Source organism: Urocitellus parryii, chromosome 8 (genome assembly GCF_045843805.1).
Source record: "Urocitellus parryii isolate mUroPar1 chromosome 8, mUroPar1.hap1, whole genome shotgun sequence".
Taxonomy (NCBI): domain Eukaryota; kingdom Metazoa; phylum Chordata; class Mammalia; order Rodentia; family Sciuridae; genus Urocitellus; species Urocitellus parryii.
Genome location: NC_135538.1, coordinates 56,650,534 through 56,671,027, shown reverse-complemented (window position 1 = coordinate 56,671,027; position 20,494 = coordinate 56,650,534). Strand labels below are relative to the sequence as shown.

General features: G+C 33.9%; 1 protein-coding gene across 3 annotated transcripts in view; it reads left to right on the top strand.

The window, feature by feature from the left end:
- The window catches only part of Lin28b (lin-28 RNA binding posttranscriptional regulator B), a 111,891-nt gene extending 91,800 nt beyond the window's left edge, over window positions 1-20,091 (top strand). For all 3 annotated transcript variants that reach the window (XM_077802197.1, XM_026389673.2, XM_026389672.2), the window contains one exon: window positions 19,722-20,091. In XM_077802197.1, coding sequence (XP_077658323.1) covers window positions 19,722-20,091 — 370 coding nt within the window. The remainder of the gene's footprint in view (window positions 1-19,721) is intronic.
- The last annotated feature ends 403 nt before the right edge of the window (window positions 20,092-20,494 follow it).

The following is a 20,494-nucleotide window of genomic DNA, read 5'->3' as shown; positions in this document are numbered from 1 at the left end:
TTATAATCCTTTAGTTTCTTTGTCATTCAGTTTTTATTTCTGTAATCGCTCTTTAAGTTCATTGACTCTTCTAAAGCTTCTAAGATGCTGTCATTCAATCAGTGAATATATTCATTTTAAATATTGTAATTTTCAGTTGTAGAATTCCCTGTTTGTTTAATTGTCCCTTCATTTTTTTCTTCCAAGATTCCCCACCCTCCTTTTAAAAAAATTATTGCTTACCTTTACTTTTGACTAAAGCAGGATATGTTGATGAGCATATTTATGATAGTTACTTTTAGTTCCTTTGTGATGTTTTTAACATTTGAGTCTTCTTAGAGTCTTGACTAAATTTTTATTTACATATGGGTTGCTTTTTCCTGCTTTACAGGTCTAATATTTTCTTTCTTGTATGCAAAATGTTGGACTGTTAGGTTGTGAGGAGTCTGACTTATTTTATCTTCTTTATGAGATTATGGATATTCATTCTTTCATGCAGTTTTATTTCAGGTACATTTAAATTCTGCCAGCTTTGTCTTCATTCAGTAGTAAGGTAGATCTATCTTGTTTTTTGTTTACTACTGATACACAACCCTTCTTCCTTTAGCATATGGTCCTTCTTCCTAAGGCATGAGCTTAACTAGGATCTTAAATAAATATAATGCCCATTTCTAGATTTAAATTTTAGTGTGGTTTCTGCACCCTGGATAGCCTAGAACTCTTAATATCTCCTATGTTGTGCAATCTTGGATATATTTGCTTATTTCTATGCCAAATGATAAAGTCTCTTTCTACTCCGCTTTGCAGGGACTCAACTTGTAGACATGCAGCTTAGGAGTGTGTGTTCAGGGGAGAGGGTAGTCCTCCATGCATATATTGCTTCTGTCCCACAGCCTGTTCCAGGAATTACAACTGCTTCAGGAACCCCGACCTCAAATTTGTGTTTCTTCAGCTCTTTGACACTATTGTGCTATGTTTATATTCTATTTCTTTGCCCCTTGCTTCTAAGTTTACACAAAGCTAGGGCAAACATGGCGGCTTACTCTAAGTGTATCTTTTTCACCAAGCATCACAGCATTTCTTTTTCTGTGTGTGTGTGTGTGTGTGTGTGTGTGTGTGTGTGTGTGTTGGTGGGGGGGCTTATTGGAAATTGAACCCAGGGATGTTCTTCCTCTGAGCTATATCCTGAGCCCTTTTTTCTTTCTTTCTTTCTTTTTTTTTTATATATCCTGAGCCCTTTTAATTTGTTTTTATTTGGATAGAGGGTCTCGCTAGGTTGCTGAGGCTGGCCTCAAACTTGGGCTCCTCCTGCCTCAGCTTCCCGAGTAGCTGGGATTACAGGCTGCACTACCGTACCTGGCCATCACAGCTTTTCACTATGTATTCTTCTATTCTACTGTATCCTTCAGTTTTAAAGTTGTAGATTGAAGAACTGGTGTAGTAACAATAAGTCTACTATGGTCAGAAGCCCATTGAAACAATATATTCTCAATTTTTTTTGTAATACAGGGATAAAATATTTATATTTCATAATTACATGTAGAATATCTTTCAGCCATACTGTGATAGCTGTTTGTAGAAATAATTTATTTGTAATCTCTTATATTTTATTTTTTGTTTCTAATTAGGTATTCCTTGTCATATATTAAAGGATATGGTTTCCAAGGTCTTTTTATGTACTTGACACTGAATTTATTTCTCAGCATGAATGTATGTGGTATGTTTTCTGCTATACTTACTTCATCACTGTCATCTGCCATCTAATGACACAGGGAATTACTTGTGTACTATACATGTATGTAAGGTATAGCTCATTTGAAGGGTATTATGTCATTTTTTTTTGTTACTAATTTGCCTTGATGTTATGTTACTTCAAAATGATTTCCCTCTCATTGACTATATGTACATTCCTGCTGGTATCCCCTATACCTCCTGTCTTTCACTTACTTCCATGTACTTGTATAGACTGTTTTCTCTTAAATTCACATTTATAATAGGTAAATACAAGTATTGGTAATTTCATTGGGTTTCCTGTGTACTTTTGCCACTGTATTTTTAATTGAAATGTGTTTTATTTTCCTATAAAATGCCTTTTCCTATATGTTAAATTAAGGATGGTTGATATATCTTAAATAATGTATATATGTAGATTAGATTATTTAAAACTTTTTTAGGATATAAATAGGGGCAAAAGAAATGTTTATTATAAAAACTAAATATTAGCTGGATAATGTTAAGAAATATTTCTTTAAATATGTCAGGATGTATGTGTTTTATACTCTGAATCTGGCCAGATTAATATCTGAAGTCTTTGGGTCTATCTACTCACTAGTTCATGATGCCTAATTTTCTTTTGTCTTTTATGACTTTTTCTTTTTTATCCATAAAGTTATGTTTCTGGATCTTTTATCTTAAGAATTCTGTGACTCCTGACTCGAAAGTACATTTCCTCTGGGGTGAACTTATCTTTACTCTGTTATGTACCTGCAGGTATTTGTACCAACTGGAAACCATGTTAAAATAAATTCTCATCTTGAATCGTAGTCCCACTTGAGCTGAGGGCCTGTGGAGGCTGGTTTGTGGTTGTCATTGCCCAAGGGAAAGATAGTTTTCTCTGGAGGAATCCTAGCACCAAGTTGAATCAGGAAAGCTTTCTTTCCATCTCCTTCCTTGGGGCAACTTCCATTTTCATTCATCTTTTCATTGCAACATAAGTTTAAGGCATTCCAACTCCATTGGGCAAGATCTCCCATTACATTCCTAATTTCAGGCAGGATCTAAACTTTGTTTCCTGGTTCCTCTGCTGCATCACCCACTTCACAAGGGAAAGCATACGTTGTTTCCACTGCTCTGCAGATTTTTCCAGAGTGCACATCTATTTCACTGCTCCTCTTACCATCCTAATTTTCATTTCATTTTTGACTTATAAGCATGACTTAACTTTCCTACCTCATTAACAAAGTATTCCAAAAGATGTTTTAAAAAATATTTTCCAGCATTTTTGATTGTTTTCAGTGGTATAGTTGTTCAGAATATGTTACTTTAAAGAATGTGTACTTCATTGATTTTTAAAAATATCTTTATTTTATTTATTTATTTTTATATGGTGCTGAGGATCGAACCCAGCGCCTCACACATGGTAGGCGAGTGCCAGCCCCAGCCCCAACCCCTGATTTTTTTTTTAATTGTTTTATATCAACTTGTGTTTTTGCTGCTGTGGGTATTTTTTAAGTATTTGTGTCATTTCTCTTTCTCTGAATTGCCTGTTCATGTTTGTTCTCCGTTTTTCTCTTGGACTCTTGATTTGCAGATATGTTACAGCTTTTTAAAGATCATCTTCTCTACTCTTAAGAGAAAATTGCTGCCTGTGGAAGATCAAATTCCTAAAAATGGTTGTCTAACTTTGAGGAAGTTAAATTTAATGCTACCAGTGTGGTCCCACTTTCATTCCTTAGTCCTTTTATATTCATTTTATATTGTACCTGATGCCCCTTACTGCCTCCTGCTTTAAATTCATCAACCTATTTTAACATCTCATCTTGTTTGGTCTCTCCAATAGCAGCCACCTTTTCAAATATAAAAGTATATTTTAGATTTTAGTTAAGGAAATACCTCTTTTGTTACATTCCTACTATTGCTCTTACTTTTTAAATAGTAATATTTCTAAAAGCATTGCCCGAATTTCTCTTCCACTTCACATGGCTTTATGTACCATGTGTTCAATGATGTCTCCCAAATTTTTGATGCATCTCTTCAGGGTTCAGACTAGCAGTCTCCAGAGATGCCCATCAAGGTACAGTTAACTTTTGTTCTTTCATTATTACTTACTTGAATAATCATTATAGCAATAACTAAAACTTAGGATATTTTTCCCTTTAAAAGAACAGTAAAGATAAGTAGATAAGGAATGGAAAATAAATTAATTATAGTTTCCATAGATATTATAGTACACTATTAGGTTATTTGGTTTGCTTTCTATACTTTTTTTTTTTTTTTTTTTTGTACTGGGGGTTGAACCCAGGGACACTTAACCACTGAGTCACATCCCTAGTGCTCTTTTATATTTTATTAGAGACAGAGTCTCACTGAATTGCTTCAGGGCCTTGCTAAATTGCTGAGGCTGGCTTTGAATTCGTATCCCCTTGTCTCCGCCTCTTGAGCTGTGGGATTATAGCCATGTACCACTGTACCTGGCTTCTTTACTGCTTTTTTTAAAGGGAAAAATGTTTAAGCATTTTGTTTTATTTATTTTCTTTCTTGCTTGCTATTCTAACTCATGTGGACTCAGTTCTACCATAAATTATCTTACCACTAGTGTGGTAGAGATGGTTCAGAAATATAAATACCCCAGAGTAGAAGAAGAAATTTCACCTAGCATCTATGTGTAGAGCTTTATAGTTTACAAAGCACTATAATATATTTATCTCACTTGAGACCAGCAGCAGCCATGTGGACTAAGTGGGAGGTACATTTATCTTTAAAAACAGATTCCAAGAGGGTGAATTTAAGGATCAGCAAATCCAGAGAGTAAGATTAGTGATTTTTATCATGGATCATCTGAATTACATGCTAAAATTCTGGAGTCTCCATTAGTAGATTTGTGGTCATGAACAGTGCATATGCACAAACTTTGAAACTCATTTCCCCCCTATTTTAAGGTGAAATATTTTAAAATATTAAATTCTAAAACATATGTAATATTGTCATCAGGTTTCTATTTTCTTTTCCAAGCCAGCCAACTTACTTTTCTAAACATGCCTTCCAGTTTTCTACTTGTGTCTAATTAATCTTGCCACTTGCTCATCTTGCATGTTTTCTTTTCTATTTCTGCATCTATATAGACCTTACTCTTTTTTCATAGCTTTTAACAACCTTACTATAGCCAGGCCAACTCCTTTGCATAGCCGCCGTACCTGTTGTTCCAATGATCATGATGATGACCTCTTCCTTTGAAAAAATTTAACATTCTTTATTACAGCAACTGTCAAAGTCTACATTTTATTAGCCATAAATATGCCTGGAAGAGTAGTCATCATCATTTATTATAAATAAATATTTAAAATAATATAATTTACAAATTAAGGATGGTTTAAAAAACCCGGAAGTTAATAAGAATTTACGTGTAACAAATCCAAATTTTTATTCCATATTTTTCTGTCATATGTATAAAAAATGGGCACTATTCTTTGAATGCAGGTAACTGCACATAGATGATTCTGGAACATACTTGTGTTATAAATACCCATATTTCAAATATATTTCTAATAAGTACCAGCTCATTATTACTCTGGTTCTTCTTTCACTTGCACCTCCAAAGTGGAATACTGTTGAAAATTTTTATGGCTCATAATTTTGATGAAGAGAAGGTAATCATTCTCCTTAGCCTGTAATTTCAAAACATGTTGTATTTTTGACACTGATTAGAATGATCATTTCAATGGTGGTGTTAATTTCTGTGCAACCTTTCAGTGTCTTCACTAATTGTGAAACTCTGAACCATCTTAAGTGATTTTCCCAGTACATGCCTTTTAAAAGGTGAAAGAATACTGTTATACATCCTTTTAGCAAAATTTTTGTTCAGAAATTGTGCATAATAACATTGTCACTGTAGAATGATCACCTAGATAGCAAATTTCCTTTTTGTCCTTAGAAATATATTGTTCACTCATTGACTCTTGAACTTGAGAGAATGTATAGAAGATATTACCTTATATGAAGTCTCATAATCTGAGATTTTGCTTACACAACTAATTTTGTCATCATATTAATGTCTGGAGTGCAGCTACTTTTCTGTTTGTGCTCTCGTTTATCTAACAGTTATGAAACTACCTCTGTCAGTTCTCTGCCTTTATGAACAGAAAATGAAAGATTCTGAATTCTCAACTGTATTCAGTGAAAGGTTAAAAAGAGAAAAGACTAAAAATGCTGTCTCACAATGTCCTCTACACATTCTTGAAAGATCAGGCAGTACCTTGAGAAATGCAATAAGAAAATTGAAGGAAGGAAAGATAGAGGTGATTTGTTTCACTATCTTATTGTCTCTCTAGTGATTATATCTTTATCTTATTTTAATTTCCTCCTTATTACTTTAATCATATTCTTATATAATATTATTTTATTATGTCTTATTAAATGTAAGAAGTATTTTTATAACAATCATATTTCTGTTACTTTAATGTCTTTTTAGTGTATTTGGAAATGATTCCCAGAGTGGTGAAATAGGAAAATGCTTCAAAATATAGGATAAATAAAATTACTGTAGAAAGAAACACAAAAACTAAATTCGGTTTAATAACCTTGAATTTTAGTTAGTTGTGCATTTAACTCATCTCCTTTCTAGATCTGTGTGCTGAAAAGAACGACGACTGTGCCCATGATAACTTCTGTATCTTATGTGACCTCTCTAGTGCATGTTTATTATATTAAAGAGTAATTTTCAAAAAAGATAACTTAATGACTCTTACACAGATATAAATGAATAAAATGTTAAAAGATTTTATTTAAATACAATTAAAGGATACAACCAGACAGATGTTATAACTAGTTCAAAGGACTAAAGAATAGGAGTATTGAAATGAATGTGCATGTGGAGGCAAAACTAACTTCTTCTGCAGTAGGGTAGGGAAATCAGTTGAGTCTCTGTCAGGATAGACTATTTCTCTCTACAGAGAATAACTTGGCATTGCTGTCAGTTAGCAGTCATGTGAAGAACTATAACATAGCCCTGATAGAGCCAGATAATCCAGAAGTGTATGCTCTGGATCTAGACAAAGCAATTGAAGAGAACTTTGCATTCATCGTCATAAATAAGTAGCATTGTACCATATGCAGCTATTATATTTTAAAATATTTGTTAGTTTTCTGAAATAAGCATAATTTTAGAGTATAATAATTAAGTATTGTTTGAACAAGTTTACTTCCTTTTACCACACCTGTTAGGGTATTATTTGAGTTTTGTTTTGTTTTTTTAGGGAAAAGTATGTAGTTGCTTTGTTTCTCTTGTCCCACTAAGAAAATAAGTGTCAAGTTCTTCATGTAAACTTCTACCAGCCAAAGCCAGAGGGTAACCAAAGGATTTGAAAACTTATCATTCAAAGACTTACAGAATTATCCTCATTAAAAAGCCACTTTAACTTTGGCTTGTACAATATGTACAAATAAGTTTGGAATGTATATAATCAAGCCCTGTGATTAGCAAACATTAAAAGTATTAGAAATGTGAGTCCATTCAAGGACTTAAATGCCCTCCTCATACTTATCTTCTGTTTTTACCTCCATCCTTAGCTCAGTGGCCATGTATTCACAGAGGCACAGCCTTAAGATGTTAAGTAGGGCTGGGCTCCGGGGTATACACCTGTAATCCCATCAGTTTAGGAGGCTGAGGCAGCCTTAGCAACTAACTGAGACCCTGTCTCAAAATAGTAAATATAAAAAGAGCTATGGATGTGGCTTAGTGGTCAAGCATCATAGGGTTCAGTCCCGGGCACCAAAAAAAAAAAAAAAGAAAAGAAAAAGAAAAAGTTAAGTAGGAAAACAAGGGATCAGTAACAGAGATCTGCAGTTATCTGGGTTTTTATGAAGCTTGACCATCAAGCTTTAGACACATATAAAGCTTTTTAACATTAAGGACAGTCTAAGCAATAAGGAGAAGAAAGGTGAAGTAGCTATGAGGTCAAGAATACCTTCCATGATTTTGTCTTCAAAAATCTCATTTTCCAGAACTGACCTACACAAGAGGAGAAAAATATCGCAGTTATAGAGATTATCTGGACATGGTAAAATTGTTCAATTTACACCTAACTACCTACGTGGTGAACAATTTAAGAACTGCTGATTTTTGGTAAAGCTAGTCACAAGAAGACCAGTTTGACTAGATTAGAAATGGACAGGGGTTATTTACTTCTCATCTCTATCTCATCATTTTCCTAAACCGTAGCTGCTGCTGGAATGGGAGATCAGACTTGATTAATCATTAGAAGCCTTTCCTTGGTGATTTCAGCAAAATACTTTAAACTCCTTCCAATTCCTGCATAGCTATCAAGGCAGGAGATGGTTTGGCACAGCTTTCTTTTGCCCTTTGCCCATGGAGGCACATTTTGGAACGATCACACCAGGCAATGTGCTCTAAGACACTGGTCGTCTATTAATATTTTTTAATGCTGTTCATATAAACATTGTCAAAATGGGATGTTTGTGAATATTTCTTAGAAATTCAATAATAAAGTACTAGTCCAGTGCTAGTAATTTAGTAATATAGCAGTAGGGAGGTGTTTTGACATCATCTTCATAAAAACCCAGATACCGTCACCATTACTTGTATTAAAGGTAACTCAATCATGGTAATGCCACAGCTTTAAATAACCCAGCAACCTAGGTTCCCTTGACTGAACCTAGGATAACATCTTTTAATCTAGCTTCTTCATTGCCTGTGGCTTGCAAACAACCAGTATAAACTGAAACTTTTATCTAACCCTCATCTGTACCATTAGTCATGCCACCAAAACTGATTGTTAGCTTCTGTGTCTTTCTTTTCTTTTGAATTTATCATGCTGTCTCCCTTCTGCTTTAACAGATGTGTGTGTGTGTGTGTGTGTGTGTGTTATATAAAAAATAAAAGCTGGTCACTATGTTATATTGAAGTCTTTATTTTTTATATGCTAAAATATTTTAAAGCTATTTTTATTGTGGCATTTAAATTCTTTTTATTTGGATGATTACATTCACTTCTCTAGGTAACAGATTATTGCTTTACTTATTAAGTAATCATCATAAAATTCTTTTTAAAATTTCTTGTGCTCCAGTCAGATTATATTTAATAAAGTTTTTTCATTGCACTAAAATCTTCAGTATGTATATATGACTTTAGAATGATTTGTAAAATAATGTCACAGATAAAAAATGATGCTGGTTTACAGAACCAAAGCCTAGAAGAAGTCATGTGATGAGCAAGAAAAAAAGCATTAATAAAAATTCATACAAAGAACTGGGGATGTCTCTGAGTGGTAAAGGATGCCTAGCATGTACAAGGCCCTGTATTTGATCCTCAGTACCACAAGAAACAAAAAATTGATACAGAGCACTAGCAGAATTATAATTCGTTAGGCCGAGCCCATCACATGTCACTACACTGGCATACCTTTGCTGGAGGTGAATTTGGAATGGTCTGGTGGAAAATAAGTGGTTCTGGGGTTTTAAGTTTTTAGCCAGGCTGCTGTAATAGATAAATAAGCAGACATTTTAATATTGCATATTATAATCTGTTTCTTATATCTAAGCAAGCATCTAATTTTAACTATTTGGAGATGAATTAATTGTTATCTTTTCCTTATATTTGATTAATAGCAACAGCCTTCTATAGAGTATAGAGTATGTCCTCTCCTTCTCCTCACCTCTCCCCCTCCCCCTCCTCTTTCAACTTTGGATGTTGTTTGTCACCTAAAGGAGATATAACATTTTAATTTCAAATAAATAAATATGATTTAGAATTCATCATTATGTACCTTTTTAAGTCAATGGTACAGAATAGAAGATGCTCAACAAATGATTATTATTTCATGGGATTGCAGCAGAATCTACCAAGTACTTTTAAATATAATGGAATGAAATACAAAAATCTGGTTTGTAATTTCCCATGATTGAAGTGCCCTAAGCCCTGATGATTTCTTTCACCCCCTGTGGCCTCTTCTAATTCAGTTGCATGTCCATCCCTATTTCTCGGTGACCTGCACTGCCATCTGAATGTTATATATCTTTACCTCATATTTTCCATCTTATCATGTTATTTCTATAAAATGAAAGGTCTACAAAAAGAGCTATTGTGTGTTTTAGCTGGTTTCCAAGATACTGTGGTACATTTTTAACTGGTATTATAAGACATGTCATTAATCATGGAGCCCAAAAGCTAATTAATTAACTGAAGACAACCCCAAAGGCAGTCAGAAGAAGACATCAGAAGAGGTGAGGTACATAAACCTTTTTACCCACCTTTCACTGGCATCTCATGCAAAATTATGCACATAATGTATCTAAATCTTTTTTTTCTTTTTCATTTGATTTTATGAAAATGATTGAATGCATATTATAAGCACTTGAATCAATTCACTAATAGGCAAGGTCTGTAGAGAGTTTCTTATCATATAACCAAACAACAAAAGAGGTTAGCATAGCAGTGGGCAATTAAAAAAACACCTTTTTAAATCAGTACAAACTCCAAATCAGTTTAGTTGGTCTAAAAACTAAGCTTTAGGCAAGACATACAGAATTCATTTCCAATGCCAACAGTTTTAATTTTTGAATTCACTTTGGTTCCATGCCACCACAGAATAAGGTAATGCAGAGCCATCCAAACACCTTTTGCTTATTATTCACTAGGAAGCATTATCTTGGGCTTTTTAAATGTTGAAAACCAGAGTGAGTAGTAGTTTCCCTGTTAATGATACTCTTTTAGGAAATATATAGTTTAAATACTAACTTTGTAAAAAAAAATAATGGCTAATAATTTTTTATAAAAAGCAGAGATCTTGTTATTTATATACCATATATACATATTTACCTACTGATTTCTTATGGGTATAGATTTATTTATACCCATATTTTGATATGTTCAGGCTTTAACTTATTTTTTAGTCTTACATCTTTGTAGCTTAGTGGTGAAGAGCATGGACTCTGAAACCAGTCCACCTGGGTTTGATTCTAAACATTTATTGTTAATAAGTATTTATTGTTATTATTTTCTTTTTTAATTATCAGATTAATATCCATAAGAAAGTACATAATTTTCTCTTTGAAAGCCAACAGAATTTAACCAATCAGGAGAAACATTTGCAAGAGCATATCGTACCAAACAAATACATATGCTTGTCAATATTGTTTTACTAAGAGACATATCAAAAATAACTGAAAATGGGAACTGAAAGAGTTATTATGGGAAATCAATTGTTGGTCAGTAATGATGATGAAGTTTAGGGAAGGTAGCAGTTGATTCAAGGAACTGTTAAGTTTTTATCCATTTTAATGACAGTGAGAATACACATTGAACCTATTCCTCATTATGAACTAATAATTATGTAAATAGCCTCAAAACAGAGAACCACTTCTGAATTTAAACTCAGTAGGTTTGGGTAGTGTTTTCCTTCCAAAATAAGCAGGGATCAGTAATGCTGCAAGGTTGTAACTGTCACAACTAGCAATTACAGGGAGTTGTTTTTGGTTCCCAGAAAAGAAATAAGATACACACTTCACTCCCTCCCTTTCTCCTTTCCTATCGTCTCTTCCCCTTTTCCTTTCTGAGGCATCAGTGACTTGTTGAAAACAGTTTTTTTTTTTTTTTTGAGCCATATTACTTACAGTAGTGATCATTATAGAGTGATCCCATGGTAAGATTGCCCTTGCATTGTGGGTTGCAGTTCTCAAGTAGCTGCCTGCCACTGTCCACTGAGGAGCTTTTTAAAAAATACCGACAGCTGGAGCTTCCCTCAACAAGATTCTGTTTGAGAGGTAGGTCTGCAGTAGGACCCAGGCATTAGTATTTTTAAAAGCTTCCTAGGTGATTCATGTGACTAACAATAACAGTGAAGATTAAATTACAAGATGGAAATGGAATCATATAATTGCTTTTTTCTTTTCTCTTTTTTTAAATATTTTTATTTGTAGATGGACACAATACCTTTATTTTATTTTGTTTATTTTTATGTGGTGCCAGAGATCGAACCCAGTGCCTCACACATGCTAGGCAAGCGCTCTACCACTGAGCCACAACCCCGGTCCTTCTTTTTTCTTTTTTAATTACACAAATAATATATTAATTCTTTCTTGTAATTTAAAAAAAGGAACTATAAAAATTCATGGGAAATGCCCCTTCATACAACTGTTTTCCTCCCCATATGTAACCAGTGTTAATTTGTTAACTTACTATTTATCCTTGTGGTGACTTTTTCATAGGTTAAAAAAATGGATATAATTACATATATCATGTATATTATCTTTGCAACATTAAGGTGATTATACTATATTTATGTATTATCCTGTTTTTTTTTAACTTAAGTTTTTCTTGGAGATCTTACACAAAGATCTCAATTTTTTATTTATTTATTTTTTGGTTAGACACAATACATTTTTGTTTATTTATTTTTTACGTGGTGTTGAGGATCAAACTCAGGGCCTCGAACATGCTAGGCGAGCGCTCTACTGCTGAGCCACAACCCCAGCCCAAAATCTCAATTTTTAAAAATTATTTTACTTCATTCCTTTTAGTATCTGCTAAGTGTTTCTTGGTGTGTGCAGGCTTGAACTTATTTTTCAGTTTTACATATTTATAGCTTAATGGTAAAGAGCATGGACTTTGCAGCCAGACCACCTGGGTTTCGTTGTTGTTGTCATTTTCCTTTTCTAACTTTTTACTAATATGGACAGTGCTCTAGTTCATATCTTAGTACCCACAATATTGTGCTTGTTGGTGAATATTCCAGGAGGGCAGATTCCTAGAATTAAAGTTGCCAGATCAGAAGGTATGTGTATCAGTATTTTGAAATATGCTATCAAATTATTCTCTGAGAGAGTCAACTTACACTCACTGCAACCAGTGGAATCTGATGGGGGTATCTCAAGGCCAAATATTTCATTCACATTATGGTATGATTTTATGGGCTAACTGAAATGTCAGGCTTCTCTTTATCTCCTTTTTTAAAATATTTATTTTTTTAGGTGTAGTTGGGCACAATACCTTTATTTTATTTATTTATTTTTATGTGGTGCTGAGGATCAAATCCAGGGCCTCACAAGCGCTAGGCGAGCGCTCTACCGTTGAGCTACAACCCAAGCCCAGGCTTCTCTCTTTTGACTTGAATTTTATTGAGTCAGTTTGGTAACACAGATTATGGCCTATCAACCTAAGGTTCCCATTTATAGTCTGAAAAATATGATTAAAGAGAATGAAAAAAATATTTGCCGATATTTAAAACAAAAATTTTCATTGTGTGAAATATAGGAGGGATAGAAATAAAACCTGGCTTTGGCAGTGAAAAAAATCTGAACTAATCTATTCCCAGCCTTTCATTTTATAGAAAGCTCAAGAGAGGAACTGGCCGACCTCTCCAGTGTAGTGACAAAATAGTAACCCAAATCTCAAGAAAAATCTACTTCAAATCATACACACACACACACACACACACACACATAGGAGTGTATGCTGGTATTTTTTTATTATTTATATATGACAGCGGAATGCATTACAATTCTTATTACACATATAGAGCACAATTTTTCCATATTTTTGGTTGTATACACAGTATATTCACACCAATTTGTGTCTTCATACATGTACTTTGCATAATAATGATCAACACGTTCCACCATCATTTCTAACCCCATGCCCCTCCCCTCCCCTCCCACCCCTCTGCCCTGTCTAGAGTTTCTCTATTCCTCCCATGCTTCCTCTCCCTGTCCCACTAGGAATCAGCCTCTTTATATCAAAGAAGACATTCAGCATTTGGTTATTTGGGATTGGCTAACTTCACTTAGCATTATCTTCTGTAACTCCATCCATTTACCTGCAAATGCCATGATTTTATTCTCTTTTATTGCTGAGTAATATTCCATTGTGTATATATGCCACATTTTTTTAATCCATTCATCTATTGAAGGGCATCTAGGTTGGTTCCACAGTTTAGCTATTATGAATTGTGCTGTTATAAACCTTGATGTGGCTGTGTCCCTGTAGTATGCTACTTTTAAGTCCTTTGGGTATAGACCAAGGAGAGAGATAGCTGGGTCAAATGGTGGTTCCATTCCTAGTTTTCCAAGAAATCTCCATACTGCTTTCTATGTTGGCTGCACCAATTTGCAGTCCCACCAGCAATGTATGAATGTGCCTTTTTCCCCACATCCTCGCCAACACTTATTGTTGTTTGTGTTCTTAATAGCTGCTATTCTAACTGGAGTGAGATGAAATCTTAGAGTGGTTTTGATTTGCACTTCTCTAATTGCTAGTGATGCTGAACATTTTTTCATATATTTGTTGATTGATTGTATATATAAGTGTCTGTTCAGGTCCTTGACCCATTTATTGATTGGGTTATTTGTTTTGTTGGTGTTTAACTTTTTGAGTCCTTTCAGGATTTTATTTTTTTAGACTTATATATTTATATATAATAAATGGCATCCATATTATTGGTTATAACACTGTGGTATAATAAAAATGGAAGTGGCTGGGAACAGTGGTGCATACCCATAATCCCAGTGATTCTGGAGGCTGAGGCAGGAGGTTCAAGGCTCAACCTCAGCAACTTGGTAAGATCCTGTCTTAAAAAAATAAAAGGGCTGGGGATGTAGCTTAGTGGGTAAGTATCTCTGGGTTTAATCCTCAGTATCCCCCCTTAAAAAAAAAAAATGGAAGTGAAACATACTATTTTCAATTAAAAATTCCTTTCACTAGGTAAATTCTTTGAGTTTCTTCATTTCTTCACCAATAAAGTATAGATATTGTGGTACCTATTTCACAGGGTTTGGAGGAAGATTAAATTATGTAACATTAAAAACCTTTAGTACACAGTGTTAAATTAATTGAATTATATTATTTTTGTCATTTTAATTTTGTTAACAGTATGTTTAGCCCTAATGTATATAGATTTGTTTTTTAAGCATTAATTAAAGGAATAGAGGAGGGTGATACTGACTTTTAGCTTTCAAAAGATACTAAGGAAAACTTGTCTGGGGTTAAATGCATATTTTTTTTCATATATTCTTTAGGAAACTTCTTAAAAGAACATATTGCCATTGATATTTTTGAAAATTCAATGTTCTTACCTATTGTACTTAGGAAGAATATTTTTTAAATTACCTTTATTAAATGTTATATAATCTGGCTTACAGTCTTAGGAGTTTGGTTTAAGAAGAATGAAATAAAAGAAGCAAACTCTATAAAGCACATGTTTCTTTTTGATAGAGAAACGTGAGTATTGTTGAAGGACCTCTCTAGTTCTGTGATTCATCAGTTTCTTAACTCTCTTCTGGGTATTTTGGGGTAGAGCCTATGGAAAGAGTAAGCCATACCCAAACGTATATAATTTAGATTGAATAAAAGCTATCAGGACAAAATGGGACCTCTGGAAGGTTGATCTCAATCCCTCTTACTCTCAGGAGGCATAGAGTGGGCACATTGTTCCTATCAAAAGCTATGTTCTGGGTCTTTTCCTTTTGGCTCTCTTGAATTCTCTGATAATATTTCTACCCACCTACCTCCAACACCACCAGGCTGGGGTCCAGCATTCCCATGTTCTGGACTAATTGACACTTACTGATTAGAAACAAGTATTCAGATTTATTAGAATCAAAAATATAAAATTGAGGAATGTTATTAGTATCATTTCTGGGTTTTGTTTTTGGTTTGTTTGGGGGTTATTTGGTTTTTGTGTGAGGGGTTTTCTCTCTCTTTTTTTTTCTTTCTTTTTTTGCTGCTGAGAGTTGAATTAAGGGCCTCATGCATGCTAAGATATATTCCCAACCCCTCCTTTCTGGATTTCACTTGAAACCTATATTAAATATGATAATTTCTTCAGAGAGTGGATTATCTTTATAATTTGGGTCCTGAAATTCTGTACAGTCTGTGACTTTTCTTAAGCCCCTCTGGCATCCCATTTGGAAACTTTACCAATGCTTTTTCTCATCTTTCTTTTCCAGGAATTTTTATCTATTCCTGGCTTATACCTTTTCCTGCCTAAAACTATCACTTTTTCCACTCTATTCTTTGTCCCTAATACTGCTTTACTTACTATTCTCTCAACATTTCCTTTCTGTTGAGAAGCTTGCAGATCATTGTATCTTTGTCCTTAATGTCTGACCCTCTTAGATTTGAATTTCCATATAAATTCTTAGTCAATGGAGAAGCACGTAACTTACACTTTTAGACAGCTACATCTGGTTGGCTATCTCTCTCTCTCTCTGTAATATCATTTCTCTCCCTAATTTTTGTTGTTGTGATCACTTTTGGGATCAAGGGAAACCTACATTTGATGAAGCCTTTAATTTAAGACATTTGAAGTATCACTTGAAAATCTCTGTATACTTACAGTGATCCTCAATTGAGCTTAGTTCTGAACATTATTGCTGTGATATCATTTGAAAATATAATTTATGTATTTCTTTGTTTGGACCTCAAAATTTGAGATTTTCCAAGGGTCATAGCAGACCTAAGTTCTTATTACTGAGCACAGTTTTCCTTTTAAAAATGAAGGCTTAGGAAATTTGGATATTTTTATTAACCTATTATCTGATACAGTCTTGTAGTCTTGATTTATAAAAGCCTAAAAGATTGGTTTCTATTTACTTGGTCATCTTAGGTGCTCTATCTGTTGATAGGCAGTTCTTCTTTCAGTTAAAAATTTTAATCTTACTTTGATAGTCTTTTAAAATGACTCCAATTTTTGTTTTACTCTTTAGAGTTTTTAAAATAAATAATACTTAGAGAATGTGTTAGCTTGTTAGAAGTATTTATAATTTTATGAATAACTTAACCATTCTAAGATTAAATAGAATATTTTTGTTTCATCTTTAGGTTTAATAGGTAAGAAAACATACTTTGTATCATTGGTTCAGCATTTTATAAAATACTTAACATGTATAATTTTATTTGTCTATTATTTTAATTTTTTTTTCTGTGCTGGGGATCCATCCCAGGGTTTCACTTGTAATAGGCAAGCAAAGTATTTTATTTTTTATGTGGGGCTGTGCATATATATAACAAAATATGTTTGTAGTTTTCTTTGGGTAGTCTGTGATTGTGACACTATACCCTTATATTTCTTAAGCATGTAGCTGTATGTGGCCACACTTGCCATTTTTATACTCACATCACAATGTAAAATTCATACAAACTAATAAAAAACAAGCTGATTTGGAGAAGTGTGGAGTGTGAACAAAAGGGACCAGAACCACATATAGCTTGGTGGAGTTTGTGGTAATGGTATCATTTATGAGCTGAAAGGTAGCTGGACATTTCCATTTTGGTGTTAGTCCCTTGGGAAGGAAGGGATTTCTTAATGGGATGTGATCTGCACTCTTAGTAAGAATGATTGACACTGAATGATTAAATAGAAAAGGAGAATAAATACCACTCCTCCCCCTTCTAAAACCAAGCACATATACACTGAATGCAAATCTTTTCAATGTGGAAGGCAAAGCCTGGCCATATGATAGCATGTATCTGAAAAGCCAAGGGGGTGAATTAACTATGCAGATCAGAATGCATGAAAACCAAAATTATATAGTATCCTTATAAACAACTCTTACAACCCAAAGGTACTAAATGCATAAAGTGTAATCAAAGACGCCATTTGTGAAAGTGGGCAGAATAGTTCCCTAGTCGAAGACCACGGTGCATGCCACAGTGACATGAAATCGACATGTCAGCAGGAGAGCCAGCTCTTTACTGAGCCCTCTGCCCTGTTTTTCTCTCTCTGAAAATGAGCTCCTAACTGTATGTTATCCTCAGCAAGTGGACTTAATTCAAAAGAAAGATACTTTACAGATGGGCAAATTAATGTAGTATTCACTTACCCATTATAGAAGAGAACTATATGGGAAAACATTATCATACGTAATGGGGTCACATTTCAAAGATGCCATTTTGAGAGTGTTATTCTGTGTGGCTTTCAAGCATTTGTCAGTAATTTTTATTCTTTAATTTGACACCATCTCTTAGAGCATATGGTTGAAACAGTATTGAATCTGTACTGAAATGTTTTTTTGTTAACTTATGAGTTAATACAATAAATAATCAAAACACATGATTTTTTTGGTTTTCCCTTTAATTTTTGTAATTTAAGTAAAAAAAAACCCCTAAACTTAAATTTAAAAAAACCAGGATAATACATAAATATAGTATAATCAATCACCTTAATGTTGCAAAGATAATATACATGATATAAGTAATTATATGCATTTTTTTAACCTATGGAAAAGTCACCACAAGGATAAATAGTAAGTTAACAAATTAACACTGGTTAATAACTGCACAGCATAAAAGCCTGTCTTGTGAATCCATTATTCTACAATCTGTAAGGTTAATATTGATAACTAGAAAGAAGACAATAGTTGCCATTGTTTTTGCCAATTGAGAAAATTCACCTGTGAAAGGGATCCCAGAAGATAAAATATTAAGTATTCCACATATACTGCTTATTAGGTTAGGAGTTTGTCTTTGACATATAAGGTAGTGTAAGTTGTTGAGCTGGATACTGCCTCACACATGTACAAATATAATTAGTTACAGTTAACTTTTGTTGTTCCTATGGTCTTACAGTAATTCTCACAGTTACTACATATTTATCTGTGTTTTTTTTAAACATCGTAACCTGTTATTTGTGCTTTGTAATGAGAATTGTGGAATCATAAATGTATTTAGAAAATAAATTTAAACTAGAAAGCTTTTAAAACATTTTACTTGAAAACAAATCACTAAATAAATTCTATCTGCAATATTCAGATTAACCTTTGTAAATATAAATTTTCCTTTATTTCTCCACTTCTTTTGTTGTTTTTAATATCTCAATTTAAAAGAAAAACATGTATTGAAATTGAGCCGAGATAGCTTCCAAATAATTTCCTTGCTCAGCTAAATTAAATTTAAATTTAAGTTAGAAACTAACTTAAATTTTCAAACATCTACTACAAAACCTTGTCCCTCCTGTGTACATTCAAATATTATGGATTACTCTTTATTCCAATGTAGAAAAATTCACCCTAAGGAAAACTAATTTCCACAGGGAAAAGAAAGCAAACTTTTCTGGTCACTAAACTAGTGCAATACTTTATTAATCTGATCTAAGTATTTAGAATGTTTGTTTTATAGTATTATCCTGGTGTTGCTATAAAATTACTTGGTAATTTGCCAGATTTTCTGACTTGATATTTTATTTATATATCAAATTTCAGTGTACTACTTAATTTTGTACAAAGGAAGAGCTTTAGTTCTGCTGGCTTCCACAGTAAAAATAATTAACACCCAAAGAGGTGTTAAATTCATAAAATTTAATTTGGTCCATATTTTCCCATTTGCTGAGCAAATTGCTATTTCACATCACAGCAAACAGTTGTATTTTTATACTGTTGTTTTCAAAGCTACCTGGCTATTTTGTTGAATATTGACTGCCCTCTAGTGGACTAACCTGTTCTCTAAAAATAACCTGATGGACCAGTTGTGGTGATGCGCACCTGTGATACTAGACACTTGGGATGTTGAACAGGAGGATTGCAAGTTCAAGGCTAGCCTGGGCAATTTAATGAGACCCTGTCACAAAATAAAAACAGCTGGGGATATAGCTCAGTGGTAGAGGGTCCCTAGGTTCAATACCCAGTACCACAAAAATAAAATATAATACCCTGTTAAATTTAAACAAGTCATCTGTAAATGGCAATGAGTATTCTTTCATGTTTTAGTACTTATGATTTTCATTGATTATTATGTTTAACAAAATTAATTTTTTAAAGTTGCCAGAATGTTTTGGTGCTGATGTCCTTGAAGCAACCAGTATAACATAACGGTATAAATAACATTACTTTTAAGAAGGTACATTAAAATAAGCCGATCTCATAGACAGTTTGTGTATTTTGGCATTTTAAAGCTAATGTCTACATTCCTGTGTAAATGATTATTTTACATAATTGCATTGCTTATCAAATTTTTACTTTAAATTTTTAACAAAGCATACTACCTACATCTAAGATGTTTTCTTCATTCTTGCTTGCAGATGCTACAACTGTGGTGGCCTTGATCATCATGCTAAGGAATGTAGTCTACCTCCTCAGCCAAAGAAGTGCCATTACTGTCAGAGCATCATGCACATGGTGGCAAACTGCCCACATAAAACTGTTGCACAGCTGCCTGCCAGTTCTCAGGGAAGACAGGAAGCAGAATCCCAGCCATGCGCTTCGACCTCCCCGCGAGAAGTCGGAGGTGGGCACGGCTGCACATCCCCACCATTTCCTCAGGAGGCTAGGTCAGAGATCTCAGAACGGTCAGGCAGGTCACCCCAAGAAGCTTCCTCTGCAAAGGCTTCTGCAGCACCAGAAGAGCAAAACAAGAAGGGGCCTTCAGTTCAGAAAAGGAAAAAGACATAATACTTCTTAACGTATCATGTTCTCTACCCAGTTGGGAAGTCTACCTCATGCAAGTACAGGGGAACAGTATTTCACAGACAGCAGCTGACCTGGGATTTTAACTACTGTTGAGGAACTGTGAATTTTTTTAAACAGACAAATCACTCTAAGTAAATTGCATTTGAGCAGGGTGTCATGTTTTATGTAATTCAGAGAATGAGATACTGTGTGTATCAGTATGTACATGTGTGAGAGGGAGAGAGCCTGAATTTGTGTGTGTTTGTATGAAGATTTTACACAGGAATGTAGACATACATATAAGGAGGGGTTATCTTTATATATGTGTGTATGTAGCTGTAAGCACACACCCTCCCTCACATAATTGGACATCTCCAAGAATTGAAAATCCACGTGAAGCATTTAA